General features: G+C 30.5%; 1 protein-coding gene across 5 annotated transcripts in view; it reads right to left on the bottom strand.

Annotated features, from left to right (window-relative positions):
* ORC4 (origin recognition complex subunit 4) overlaps nucleotides 1-14,148 on the bottom strand; it is a 67,218-nt gene that overhangs the window by 14,855 nt on the left and 38,215 nt on the right. For all 5 annotated transcript variants that reach the window (XR_012072575.1, XM_072960938.1, XM_072960939.1 and 2 more), the window contains 5 exons: nucleotides 8,592-8,667; nucleotides 8,047-8,132; nucleotides 5,463-5,511; nucleotides 3,483-3,634; nucleotides 748-921 (listed from right to left, as the gene is read on the bottom strand). Coding sequence is in view for 4 of the 5 variants with exons in the window: in XM_072960938.1 (XP_072817039.1) it covers nucleotides 748-921; nucleotides 3,483-3,634; nucleotides 5,463-5,511; nucleotides 8,047-8,132; nucleotides 8,592-8,667 (537 nt within the window). In the remaining variant the exon portion in view is untranslated. The remainder of the gene's footprint in view (nucleotides 1-747; nucleotides 922-3,482; nucleotides 3,635-5,462; nucleotides 5,512-8,046; nucleotides 8,133-8,591; nucleotides 8,668-14,148) is intronic.

Here is a 14,148-nt window from a genome sequence, read left to right on the forward strand (position 1 = left end):
TTATTCAGTAACATCGTTTTTTTAATTGTTATTAAACACATATTTATACCCATACATTCTCTCCCTTCTCTCTGCCAACTAAAACTTGTCAGTATAAGATAAATGGATGCTAGTAAGCTCAGTTGATATAATAATGGCCTGTAAAAGTTAGGCTCTTCAACTTAAGCATAAGTAAATTTATAGAGTCCATAAGGCTCAGTAAATGTTTAAAACAACATGTGTATCTGCATTTGTAACTTAAGACCCTCAGGGCTCCAACGACTCAAAGATGGGATTTGTCAATGTAGCTAATATAACCAAAGGTGTCACAGTATGAATTTTCTCTTAATAGACTCAATGAGAAAAGAGCTTGTTTATGCGAATTGGAAAAAAAAATCCACACTGGATAGGTATGAACATTACTAAGCTAATATATTGCTAAACTTATAAAATAAAGGAAATAAATTTTTAATGATTAAAGTTCATTACCAAAATAATATAAAATATAAACCAGATATAAATAAAATAGATCTCATTAAAGTTCTTTTGAAAAAAAAAATTAGAAGTTATGACATAAACTGTTTTTTAAAAGAAAATACACATACAAAAAAGTATAATTTGTATTCATGCAGTTTTATGCCACAGTAACATTAGAAATTTTATATTAGTTTACAAATTTTAAAAATATGCAAGTTTTATTAACTGCTTTCAAATAGTATAGCAAGACACAAAAATTACTTTAACATTATTGTCTTTGTCCCAAACTACCTGAACATTCTCATTCCACTTCTCAGCGAAAATCTTGTCTGGAAATACTGCAGGAAGAGATAATTGTTCTTTAAATATTTTAAGATACTGTGGAAAACCAAATGAATTCATTAAGTGTATCTGCCGGTGAGAAAATCGTGACTTCACTCTTTTTTCTAAGAGTTCCAAAATATCCTTAAAAACAAACAAAAATCTCAGTAAGATGCATGTTAGACCATACCAATGTTAGAGACGTAACTATTTGAACTATCACTTATAATTAGCAATGCTTATCCTATAATGCACAATAAGCATTAAAAATTACACAAGCCTCTAAAAATTCAAATTATTCCCTGATCTACTTGGGGTTACAAGGCAGTAGGTAAGAGATTATGGCATGGAAATAAAACAAGCTTCTAAAATATTTTTAATGCAAGCTACTTTAAATAATCGCCTTCTAAGCATTTATAGGCCTGGTGACGTCATGCCTTTTTCTAACCATGTTCTTCTAGGTAATCTTTAACACTGCAAGACCAACAATAATTTTTGTTAAATGATAAGTATATTGAATAGTTATATGCCACAGTAACATGAAAAGTTTCAATAAGGTATTTTGTATATTCTATGAAGAATTCAGGTAAAAAACTAAGATAATAAAATGTAGTTAGATGTCTTAACTAACATGAAAATTTAAACTTATTCACTTTTTTATGTAACAGAGCCTCAAGAAAAAGCACGTAATGGAGAAAAGTTCAGTTTCACTAAACTATACAAATTTAAGCTAAAGCCATGCTAGACTTAAGGAAAAAAACTACAGAAGAGGAAGCTGGTGGGAACACAGCATGATGTTGGTAAATTATTGTCTTCTGGCTTTTCTATAGTAACATTTATGAAACTACTTGTATTCATGTTATTCCTCCTTAAAAAGTTAGAAATCAACATTAGTGTCAATTTTCTATAATAAAAAAAAGTTAAAGAAAAGAAAAACCTGTGGTGAGGCCCAGAAATATGAATTTTCCAATCTACCCAGATGATTTTCATAATAACTAGGTTAAGAAACCAATGATACAGAGGAAAGAATTAAAGTAATCAAGTAGGGATCATGATTAGTTCGGGAAGGAAGACAGGAAAGATTAATTGCTTGGGGTTAGAGGGAGAGGGTGAATGAAAAACCTGAAATAGGTTTTTCTTTCTATAGGCTAAAGAAAGATGTAGTGCCAGCATAAAAGAATTAAAACTAATGTTCAGAGACAGAAAATATTATAATTTATTTTCTACTAGGGAGCCATTCCGGATCACCCAGACAGGTAGGTGTTTGAAAGGAAGTGGATGCAACACTCTGCAAGCAATAATTAACAGCCTGAACTTGGGAATAGGAAGAGATGGAAGTAAAAAAATTTTAGAGGTTAACAGTAACTGATACTTGAGTGGTGCATAGTAATGACAGAAATTGGTAATGAAGGACAGAAGGAATAGTTAAAAAAAAATTATTGACACAGGGAAGAGGTTATTTGCTGGCAAAAATCACTGCTTCATCTATCTGTTTGCTCTTTCCCTATAAACATGGAGATACAGATATACTTAGACTTGAAGAACTGCACAGTTGGAGAATTATACATACAGAATAAAAAAAAAAGCCTCTGATAATACAGCTAAGGAGATACTAACCCTTTCTTTGGTCCCTCAATGGGTCAGTCACATTTGCCACTGCCACTTCCACCAGAGGAAGAGTTTTTAGCAAGAAAGAATGTGCTTCCTTAACCCCTGTGATAGATTGCTACCTTTTGAAAAAAAGAATTAAGATACGTGGAGAACCAGCCAGATTTTTCTGAGAGAGGCTTATTATGAAAGCATACATCATAAGCTCTAGAGTACTGGGGAAGGAAGACAGAGAAAGCCACTCCTAAGAGAAATAGCACTGAAAGGACTGTCGAAAGATAAACTTAATGAAGAGTTTCACATTTCTAAAAAAAGAGAAAGAGCTGTAGAAAGAGAGGAAGTAAAAGGGCCTGAAATGAGCCTGCAAAAAAGGAGGGAAAAGAAGGATGAAAGCTATGGATGCATGGCAGCTAAAGTATAAGACGACAGGTGACTCTAAATACAAGTTTTACCTAATTCAATAAGAAAGTTCATATGAGGATAAGAAAAGAAGGTAAACAAAAAAGACCTATGTAAGCTGTCTAAAAGTACAAAGTATTGGAGTTCAACATCTATGGAGTCTTCACAAAGTATTGTCACAGTAACATTAAAACTATGGTTAAAATCCTTCTGAAATCTCCCAAGGAGCAAAGAAGCCACTATCTACTATGACAGCTTGACAGAAAAAAATCCCTTGCATTTCCAAAGAATGTGTATTTACAAAGCTGGTATAGTATCATTTTGAGCTGATTCCAAGCATTTTCAAAATATGGAAAGAATCTTAAATGTACAAAGTAGAAATTATTAGCAATTTTTATAAAATGGTGGTGAGATTTTAAAACTTTCTCTTTATTCACTAATGTATAAACTATATTTTTTAGCATCATCTGACTTCACATTCTTTATTCAGTAATTCCATTGGAGGGAGAGAGGCATTGTTTTATGAGTACCTGTGATAAATGTTTTGTTTTCCTCAACTGAGTTGAAAAGTTGGGATAAATGTATGAGGCATTGATGAACATGTTTGAAAAATGACCTGCATAAGTGACTAAGCCAGTAATTAAGCTTTAATTTTCTAAATATTATTATAATTATTTTTTTTAAATAGAAAGACTTACCAATCTACATGTAAGACCAATAACTGCTACTGGAGTCTGTGCAGATTGAGAAATGTCAAAAAGATTATAGAGGAGTGTTTGGTTCTTATGATGAGCAAAAAGATCAAATTCATCTAATATGAAGATCACTGGGCAACTACTAGTCCGGTCACCTAAGAAAATATAAGGTTTTTATATTAATAACCAGTTGTATCAACCTTTCTTAAGTTCCCAAGCTATTTACCACATTTCCTTTTTTAAAACTCAATTCAACAAACATATATTGATAACCTGATTTGGGTAGGGCACTTACCAATGCATGTACATTTATTCAATAAAAAACATTATTCACAGGACAATAGCCCTTATCAAATAGCTTATAGTCTAATTACTAGAGTCTAGCAGTTTACTGATGAAAAGTTAAAAACATCATTTAAACGGAGACTAAGTTTTTAAAATTATGTAAACGTAATTATTTCGTCAGAAAATCAGAAAATTGACAAGGATTTTTTAATAAATACACAGACCAAAACATTTAGGGATTAAATATAAGGAACACAAGACTACTATTTCCAAAGAGACTGATTTAGTTAGTAGAAATGCAAAGTAAATCTTTACACAGAAATAATTTTTATAAACAACGATTACACTATGAAGTCCAACCGAAGCCACTTTAACTCCTTCTAACGAAAATTTTAGTATGTGAAAAGCAGAGAAAAGTGTGGATTCATTTTTCTCATCATAACAGTGGAAACTACTTTAGCAGAGGAATCACTATTACCTTAAAGTCTAAGACTTTACATTTGCATATCAAGTGGAAAAAGATCTGATAATGGGACACTTATTCCAATAGATAATAAAACACATGCACTAACCTAAATGTCATAAAAACCACAGGGTCAACTCAAAAGTCTAAAAACAGTTCTACATAATATAAAAATACAGTTTTAGATAAAACACAGCATTACATATCAATGCGAAAAGTGTTTTATTCAATATTAGATCTCTATACCTTAACAAAATAAATTCCTGCCAAATTATGAATTACAAATATATGCATTAAATGAAAACATAACTGAATGTCTTCAAAATATGGAGAGAGAAAATTTTGACTATGTAAAGTTTACAAATTCTGTTGAGCAGAAAAGTCCAAGCCAAATTTAGGAAAAGAAAAAAACAAAACAAATGAAAGAATTCCTGGAAGTATGAGATAAACCACTGAAAAAAGGCAAAGAACCAACAGGAAATATACAAACCAGGACATACCAATGACCAATTAAAATATAAAATGAACATCATCAGTACCCAAACCATGTAAATTAAAGTAAGATATAATTTTTTCTATCAAATAAGCAAACATGAAAATAATTGTTTTTGAGGTTGTGGGAAAAAAAAAACTTCTAAACATGCTTAGAAAATAGACTTTCTTGGGTAGTTTGGTAATATTTATTCTTTTAAATTTGGAAGCTTTCAATACAGAATTCTACTCATTGAAATTTACCTCAGGAAATACCTGGTTAATTATTTAAGCATTTCTTTCTAATTATACAAAATTTGAAACAAAAGTCAACAACTGATGATTAATAAGTTATAATTTGTTACATTTACAATTTTAAATTATAGTTAATATATCTTTAAAGTGGAATATATGAGAACCATGCAAATGATATATATCAGTATTTCCTGATGTGAAAAGATGCTTACAACAACATACTGTTGTTAGTAAGTGAAAAGACGTATATTATACAACAATATAGAAAGGATTTTATTTTATAAAAAATTATGCCTATCTATACCAATGATATACTGCAGGTGAATAAAGTTATGAAACCAAATGTTAACTGGAATAATCGTTATTATCAGGGATTGCAGTGATCAATACTTCATTCTATTTTATATTTATTTTATTGTGGTTTTTTTAATAAAAGCATGTATTATAATAAAGGGAAAAATAAAGCTAGACAAATATCTTTTGACACTATTAAATACAGTAATATTTACCTTTTTTTAAAGCTTCCAGAAGAAATGAAAGGTTTTCAGCAAAGCTTCCCTGAATAACAATAAAAGATACCATGACTAGAAGTTTAGTGAAATAAAGAATAAGAGAGCCCTCTTATAACTCAACATTGTAACACTGTATTTTCTTTCTGGTAAATGAGTCATTGGCTAGATTCTGAGCTGAATATCTCTATGCTTACAATCTAAAACTTAAATACAAAAGCAGAGATAGCACAGCACTAAAAATGGCATTATTATGTCATGTTCAAAATTTTGTATTTTCTAGATAAAGTCCGTAAAACTGTTAACTTTATTTAAAGGTAGTTTTAAAAATTGTTATATTCTAAGTACAGTCAGACAACAAGAAATCTTGCACTTTGTATCTTCAAACACATCAGTCTCTTGCAAGTGTAAAATTTGTCCAAAAGGAAAAGGTAGAAGAAACTTGCCTCAAATATTAGATAATATAACAATGTTTCTCTATTCAAGAGCATCCTATACAATTTGTACATATCATATCAAATTTGGCTATGTTTACTTGCAACACAGCCAAAACATTTTTGGATACAACTTGAATATTCTGGATGGAAATTAACAGAGTAGCAGATGAATTATCCAGATGTTCCAGCTTGTGGATAAAGGCCCTGTTAAAGTACTTTTTCACTAAAGTCAATTTTTACTTCATTGAGAGTTTTTAAAGAAACAGCCAACTTTAAATTTGAGGAGATGTAAAGGAGAAAAGAAACCCATTTGTTTGTTTCCCAGTCAAGAGAACTGATATGAAATAGGTTTTAAAGAGCTTCTACATATTTTGTGATGATTAAATGCTGTCAAGTCAATACTGTTTCCAAAGTAGGCAGGGTAAGAGGTATTTACCGTAACATAAAGGTATTATCAGAAACAATCTGTTGGGAAATCAGTGGTCAAATTACTCAAAGGTTGCTTGTCTTCTGGCATTTTTTTAAAGACTATTTTATTATACCTGACATTAAGTGTACGTATATACTCAGATAAATTCATACACACACATTATAAGAATTTACTTATATATATAACTTACACACAAAAATATGTATACATATATAAATATATATACATATGCACACATATATATAAAACAACATACAAGTTTGCTATATTCAAGCAGAAAGGCTCTGGGTAAGTGACTTACATTCTCAACGTCCAGCCTTTGTCATTGTATGATTTTTAGGCATGCTAATTGTGTTCTCTGAGCCTCAGGTGCCTAATCTATATAATGTAAAATTTAAGCTAATAATCTGTACATGTGAGGATTATGATAACACCAGTGATGGTTAAGATGATAACCAAATGTGCCATGTATTATTTCATATGAATCCAATATGAACAGCTCTATTTGGTAAAGTCAGAAACACGAATCTACATCAATGGGAAACCAAAAGCCAAACTGAGTCTACATAATAGTAACTCTCCTTTGCCAGCTGGGCCACTATCTTCAAAATTACATTCTGAAAAGGAGGTAGAACAATAGATATATGTAGAAGGAAAATTTTAAACTTGTACTTCAAAGACGTGCAGAAAATGAAGGGTGACAAATAACTGGCTCAACTTTTTATAGATAATTTTTAAAGAATAAAATTACTAAATGTTAGGAGGCTTATACAACTATGGCAGTATTACTGCAGCAGAAGAGTACACAGCTTACAGATTAGAGTGGCACCACTGCATCACCAGTGATCAGAAAATGAACTTGGAACGTACACAACTCACTTTAATTGCATTAAGCAGTATGAGGATGAATCATCTCATCATGAAAATTACAGCAGCTGCAAATTAAGTTAATCATGTTTCCCTTGAGCCTTATAAATCAAGTGACAGGTAAAAAGTTTAATATAAGTTCCAAAACATTTTGAATCAGTTTAAGTTACTGATGTTTACTGCTCTGAGATTCCAAACTACACTAATGAAGTGTGGGTAACTTTCTGAAAACGTTTAATAGTAAGAGATAACTGACATTTATATAGTATATTACCATCCTACTTTTTAAAAAAACATAAAAACATCTTTAGAATGAATCTGTGAAGAAATATAAAAAGAAAATGCCCATTTAACAGAAGAGGAATCTGCAATTCAAGATATTCCCTAGCCGTGATCGCCAGCTAAACTCAGTAGTAGAAGGGCAAGACTCAAGCCCACCTTTTGTAGCTTCAAAGTCAATGCGTTTTCCACTACTCTCATGCTATCCAAGTCTCATAAATCTCATCTAGAAATAAACTGCTAGAGTATAATATTTGTAAAAACATATTCATCTATCTCAAGGATAGAGAATCAGAATATTTATCTTACAGATACAGAAACAAATTCAGATAATATCTACATAATCCTGGGTTTCTTAGCTATTTTATAGCAAGTATAATCTACTTCCAAAATATCTAAACATAAAGATTGATGAATAAATGCATCCTGGTACATTTACACATTCTTATGACAAGAATCTTCATATTTCAATTTAGAACCCTTCCTAGTCTTACAAAAATATAAAATATCTATGTTCTACAAAGTTTACTTTGAAGCCTATTTAATTAAAAAAAATAAAAATCATACTTACAAAAACTTTATCTCCAACTACATTTTCCAGATTTAATTGCCTTGTGATTTCCTTTAAGGCAGTTTTATCATTGATCTGTAGCAGTCCTGAAGTAAAATCCATTTAAAAGTATTAAATTAAAATGAAATATGTATTTGATACAATGCAGATTATTTTCTAGTCAAGTAAGTTTTCTAATGCTTTTTAAAATTTAACTAGAAAGAAAAAAGTTAAAGCCTGTTAGTTCACAGTATTTCCTTTTAAAAACTCCACAGTGAAGACATTTAATGAAAACAGTCACCTTCCTTGGGGTTAGTGTTACTCAAAATAGAGATAAGAAAATCAAGACAAAAAACAAGAGACTATATGCCTCCTTTATTATTGTTTTTAGTTTCTAAAAAACATTGTATATAGTATGCTAAAGTTTTTAAATGTTAAACAAGGATCTAATTTTTAAAATACAATTATGAATGCAGATTTAAAATATACAAGTAAATTTAGTTTCATAATATAAAAAGCTGTCATGGCTTACATCACTTCCAGTGGCAAAGTGATGACATACTTACCATTTAGGTGAACTTGTAATACATTCTCATTCACTTCTTCTACTTCCATTAGTTCTTTCAATGCGTGGTTTATTAACTAAACAATATTTAAAAGTTTATGAAATATTTAATAATATGTAAAAGATAATAAGCCCACATTCCTTTTCAAACCATGAGTATTAGGAACAGAATATAAACAGACTGCCATTTTAAAGAAACAAAAAAACTGCAGATTCTTTACAGATAAAAGATTTAACTAGAACTTCTAATGTCTGACTCTTCTTAAGATGCCAGAGTCAGGACTGATGCCACACTCTCAATCAGCTGCCCACACTTCTAACAAAAATTTAGAAACAACCCTCAAGTATTTCTCTACAAGTCACATAAAACCATGGCCACGTAAGAACTTCATGTCTCCATCAGTTTATTAGATGTTTCCAGCATTTACTCTACTAAATTATTATCAAAATCAGTTCAAACCAGAGCAATGCTAAATGACTGTGAAATGGCTACCCTCAACACATCAATTTCTATGAAATACTGTGAACCACTCTGTATGTTATGAAATGAAAGTCAAAAGACATATTAAAGGTTAATTTGAAAAGGAGATATTGCCTCTGTTAGTTGTTTATGTAAAGAAAGCCCTTATTTAAAAAACTTAGAGCTTACAATAAAAAAAACTGCTAATAATGTTTAAAATATAATAGTAATTATTACTAAAAATACACCTAGAAAGTGTTATACTACCTTAAACTGTTCAATTATAAAGCTTCACATTTTTATAATTACAGGTTTTTACACCACATACATGCATTCTTTATATTTTTTGATTTGTGACAATGTATCACTCATACTGCAATATCATATAAATCTCTTCATATTAATATTGCATACATTTTCTCAAATTTGGAAATGAACAGAATTAAGAAAAACCAAAAAAGCTTTCTAAAAGAAAGAGTAATGGTGGATTATACCTTCTAATATTAAAACAGAAGGGTACTATCCCAAATTATACAGTCCAGGAAATAGGCTCTATTAAAAAATTAGTAAAGATGGCATCAAAATTTAATGAGGACAAAAAGGATTATTCAACAAAGGCACTGAGACAACTCGCAAGCTATTTTGAAAAACAAAATACAATTTGTATTTGTGATAGTCTACCTCTGTTTGTCACTGCAACATCTCTGTACAATATTAAGAAGCAAATACCCTCATTTCGACTTACTAGGTTTCACAATAGGATATCAAACATACTAGCTATTCCTGGTATATGTGTGTAGTTTTTAAAGCATATGGGATTCCACCTCAGATCATAGGTAGTCTAGGTCCTCTTAAAAAAAGACAATTTCAAAATATCAACTGTCAAACTATGAGTAAAAGCCCAGGTGAGGCAATATTTTTTACAGAAAACCATCATAAGGTAAGGTGGTATTTCCCTGCCTTTGGATCAAGTCAGACCCTATCACAATAGTTTCCAGATGATACAAACTTGGGTCTCTCAAAAATATAAGCTTTCCTATATTTTCTTAGTAATATGCTATGTTCTTGACCCCACTCTTGAGATTTTACTTATAAAATATCTGTATTTCCCTGGCTCTGATTTTATGTTTAACATCATTTTGTTTGATGAACTGTTGAAAACCACTTCAACAAACCACACTATAAAAGAAAACTTTTTGTTTGCATATAACACAACTGTTTATGAAGAAAATCCCAATAACTTGACAAATTCCTAGAACTGGTAACCAATTATAAGCAAGGTTTCAGACATAAGTTAACACACAGAGTTCATTTGCTTTCCTATATACCAGCAACAAATACTTAAGAGCATAAAATTAAAATATAATGCCATTCACATTAGCACCAAAAAATGTGAATACTTCAGTATAAATCTAACAAAATATGTATAAAATCTATGAGGAAAACCATGAAACTGAGAGACCTAAATAAAAGGAGAAATAAATGGAGAGATATTCCATGTTCATGAATACGAAGATTCAATACAGTTAAGAAACCAATTCTTCCCTATGTGATCTACAGATAAAACATAAAATTCCACAACTGAACAAAAAAATTGTGGACACTAATAAATCGACTCTGAAGTTAACATGCAAAGGTGAAGTGTCCAGATTAGCCACAACAATACCGAAGAAGCACAAAGTCAGAAGACTGACACTACCTGACGTCAATTCTTACTATAAAGCTAAAGTAATCAAGACAGCGTGGTGTTGGTGAAAGAACAGATATATAGATAAAAGGAACAGAACAGAGTCCAGAAATAGACCCACACAAATAGTCAACTTATCTTTGACAAAGAACCAAAGGTAATTCATCGAAGAAAAGAGTTTTTTTCAACAAATGGTGCTATAACAACTGGACATTCATATGTAAAAAAAAAAAAAAAAAGAACCTAGACAAAGACCTTATACCTTTCAAAAAATATCTCAAAATGAATCATAAACCTAAATGCAAAATGCAAAGAACTATAAAACTTTTAGAAGATAATAGGAGAAAAACCTATTTGACCTTGGGTTTGGTGATGAAGTTTTAGTTGTAACACCAAAATCATGATCCATGAAATAGTTGGTAAGTTAGTTGGGCTTCTTTAAAAGTAAAAGCTGCTAGGCCAAGGGCGATGTTAATAGAATTAAAGAACAAACTATAGACTTGGAGAAAACATTTGCAAAATACATATCTGATATATCCAAAATACACAAAGAACTCTTAAAATACATCAAATAAGAAAAAAAAATTTTAAATGGTCATAAAATACCTCACCAAAGATATACAGATGAAAAATAAGCATATGAAAAGATGCTCAATGTCATACATCTTTAGAGAACTGCAGGAAATCAGTATGTTCCTAGATCTCATTTTCTCCTGTACTGATACAAGAGTATCACTATGGAGCTTCTTGAGGAATTAAAGTATTAATGATAATGTGTTATGCAAAGACGATAAAATAATGAAGACTTGGGAAAAAAAGGAAAATTATCCTTTATTGAAGAGAGACCTAAATTCACATTAAGAGGGTTTTCAGATTATATCAGTTTTTATGACCTACACTTAAGATATAGCCTGTGAAATTTTTTACATTGCTAAGACAGAGAAATTCTACAAGCATCCAGATAGGGAAAAATCGCATACAAACTTAACAAGTTAGCTGTGGTGGTCTTCAGTGATGTGCACCATACTTCTGGTTAACCTCTCTTTCTAGGGACTTAGGAGAAATGCACTTCCTTGCTTTCTTGAAATTAGGTGTGACTATGTGACTCACTCTGGTCAGTGAACAGTGAAATGTCTCTGTGCCACTTCCTGGTGGGAACTTTAATTAAAAGTGTCCATGATTCATCACACTCCCCTCCCTCCACTGGGGTGCTTGTCGAGAAATATGCTGAGATAAACTACATCACTTCTTTTGAGTGACTGCAATACCCCCTTACTGATCCACACTGGGCACACAGCAAAAGTAAACAATAAACTTCTTTTGTGTTAAGATACTGAAATTTGGGGTTGTTATGACTGCATAACCTAAACATTAGATTGATACAGCAGTTTATGAAGGTAAAAAAGAAAAGCCTGCCCTTGAGTTTTCCAACAAAACACAAACTGAATAAAATCTATGTAATTCCAAAGGAGAAGAAACTATGACCCAAGAGTACAACCCCAGTCATATTGTAAGTAACGTGTAAAATAATTTTTGAAGTATTTAAAATACTGTTTTTTAAAATATCTCCCAATATTACTAAACTTCCTTTCTTTTTTATACTTCTGTGGTCTGAATGGCTTCTTTAGTGATTTGTTATGTTAACCAGGTTGTGGGGTTTCTCCCCCTTGCGTTCAACCAACTTCATATTCTTTAGTTTTTTTAAATAGACTTTATGGTCATGTAGTTCATGCACCAAAAAATATAAAATGATACACAGTGAAAAGATTCCTACCTCTGTTTCCATTTGACTAGGTCTTATTCCCCTCAACAAATAACCCATTGTATTACTGTTCACTATTTCAGTAAATTTTTGGTGCACATACAAACCAACAGAAATATGGACTTCTTTTCTTTCCCCTTTTTTTACGGATTATATACAAATGTTTCCTTTTTCTTTTTTACTGCTATAATAATTGTCTATCATATGGATGGATGTACCATGATATATTAACTAGAACTCTGTTGATGGGCCCTTACATTGTTTCTTATCTTACACTATAAGCAAACAGTGCTGCAATGAGTAATTTTGTACATATGTCACTTCACATAGGTAAATTCCTTGAAATGTTACTGAGTCAAAGGATATATGCATTTGTAATATGGTTAGATTTTGTCGATTCTAATTTATACTACCAGCAAGAACATCAATGTGTTATCAATTTTACAGGTTTTTTTGGTCAACCTGATAAAGAAAATTGTTGTAGTTTTAATTTAACTTTATTATGAGTGAAATTTTACATGTTTTTAAGTTTATATTTTTAAGTTTAAGACCTATTTGTAATTAATTTCCTATGATCTTTTTTTGCATATCTTTGCTCAGTTTTTCTATTGTTAATAGAATTATTGTTAATGATTTAAAACAGTCTAACAGCTCAAAACATCTTAGTCACATAGTTCTATAAAAACCTACCCAAAATAGCACTGAAGTCAAACAAAAGGATAATGATAATAAAAACTCAAGAATAAAGAAACAGTGGTTGTATAGAAGGACTGAATGAAATTAAACACAGCATCAAAACTAAAAATTACTATATGATTATAATTTAATAAATAAAGAATTCTTAAAAGATTAAAAAAGAAGAGAAAGGAAATTATCTAGATTTATGTACTTCAAACAACATTTGTAAATGAGTGCTGACAGTAATACCCTCAAGTCCTAATCTCCTCTTATTACATAAAGTACAGTCAACACATATTGCTTAAAAAAATGAAAACATAATTTTACCTCTATTTTACATTATTTTACTTAATACAAAATAATACATAATATAAAATTTTACTTCTACACATAATTCAAAAGTATGTTAGTGAGAAATCTAAATGCATTGCATGGAATATAGTAGAAAACAAAATTTACAATTAAATATTAATACTTTTAATATAACAGCCATAATTTGCTTATATACTGAATTAAGAATGTGAAAAGATAAAATAAGGGGAAAAAACAGCAGTATCTTTTAGAGGTAACTAAGCAAATATAATAAAGTGGGAAAGTAGAAGAGAATTTTAGAAGATGTGAGTATGATATGAAAAAACTACCTGAGTTAGAGTTAAATAATAAACTAAGAGAGAAAAAAAGAACTCATGGTATGATAGTTACCTAATCTATAAAGAGGAACAATACCATACCTATCTTGCAAGGTTAACATAAAGAATAAATGATAGAACATAAATAAAAGGCATAAGGAACATGCTCGATAAATGTTAGTTTATTTTTTTTTCCATTGGCAATCACAAATTCTTCAAGGTCAAAAGACCACAATGGAGCAAACATCACTGAAAACTTGTTACTGTGAGGAAAAATAAGGCAAAAATTACTGCTCAACTCAAATAAACTACCCTAACTGTATAAAGGTTTAACATGTCTAA

The sequence above is a fragment of the Vicugna pacos genome, chromosome 5 (assembly GCF_048564905.1).
Source record: "Vicugna pacos chromosome 5, VicPac4, whole genome shotgun sequence".
Lineage (NCBI taxonomy): Eukaryota > Metazoa > Chordata > Mammalia > Artiodactyla > Camelidae > Vicugna > Vicugna pacos.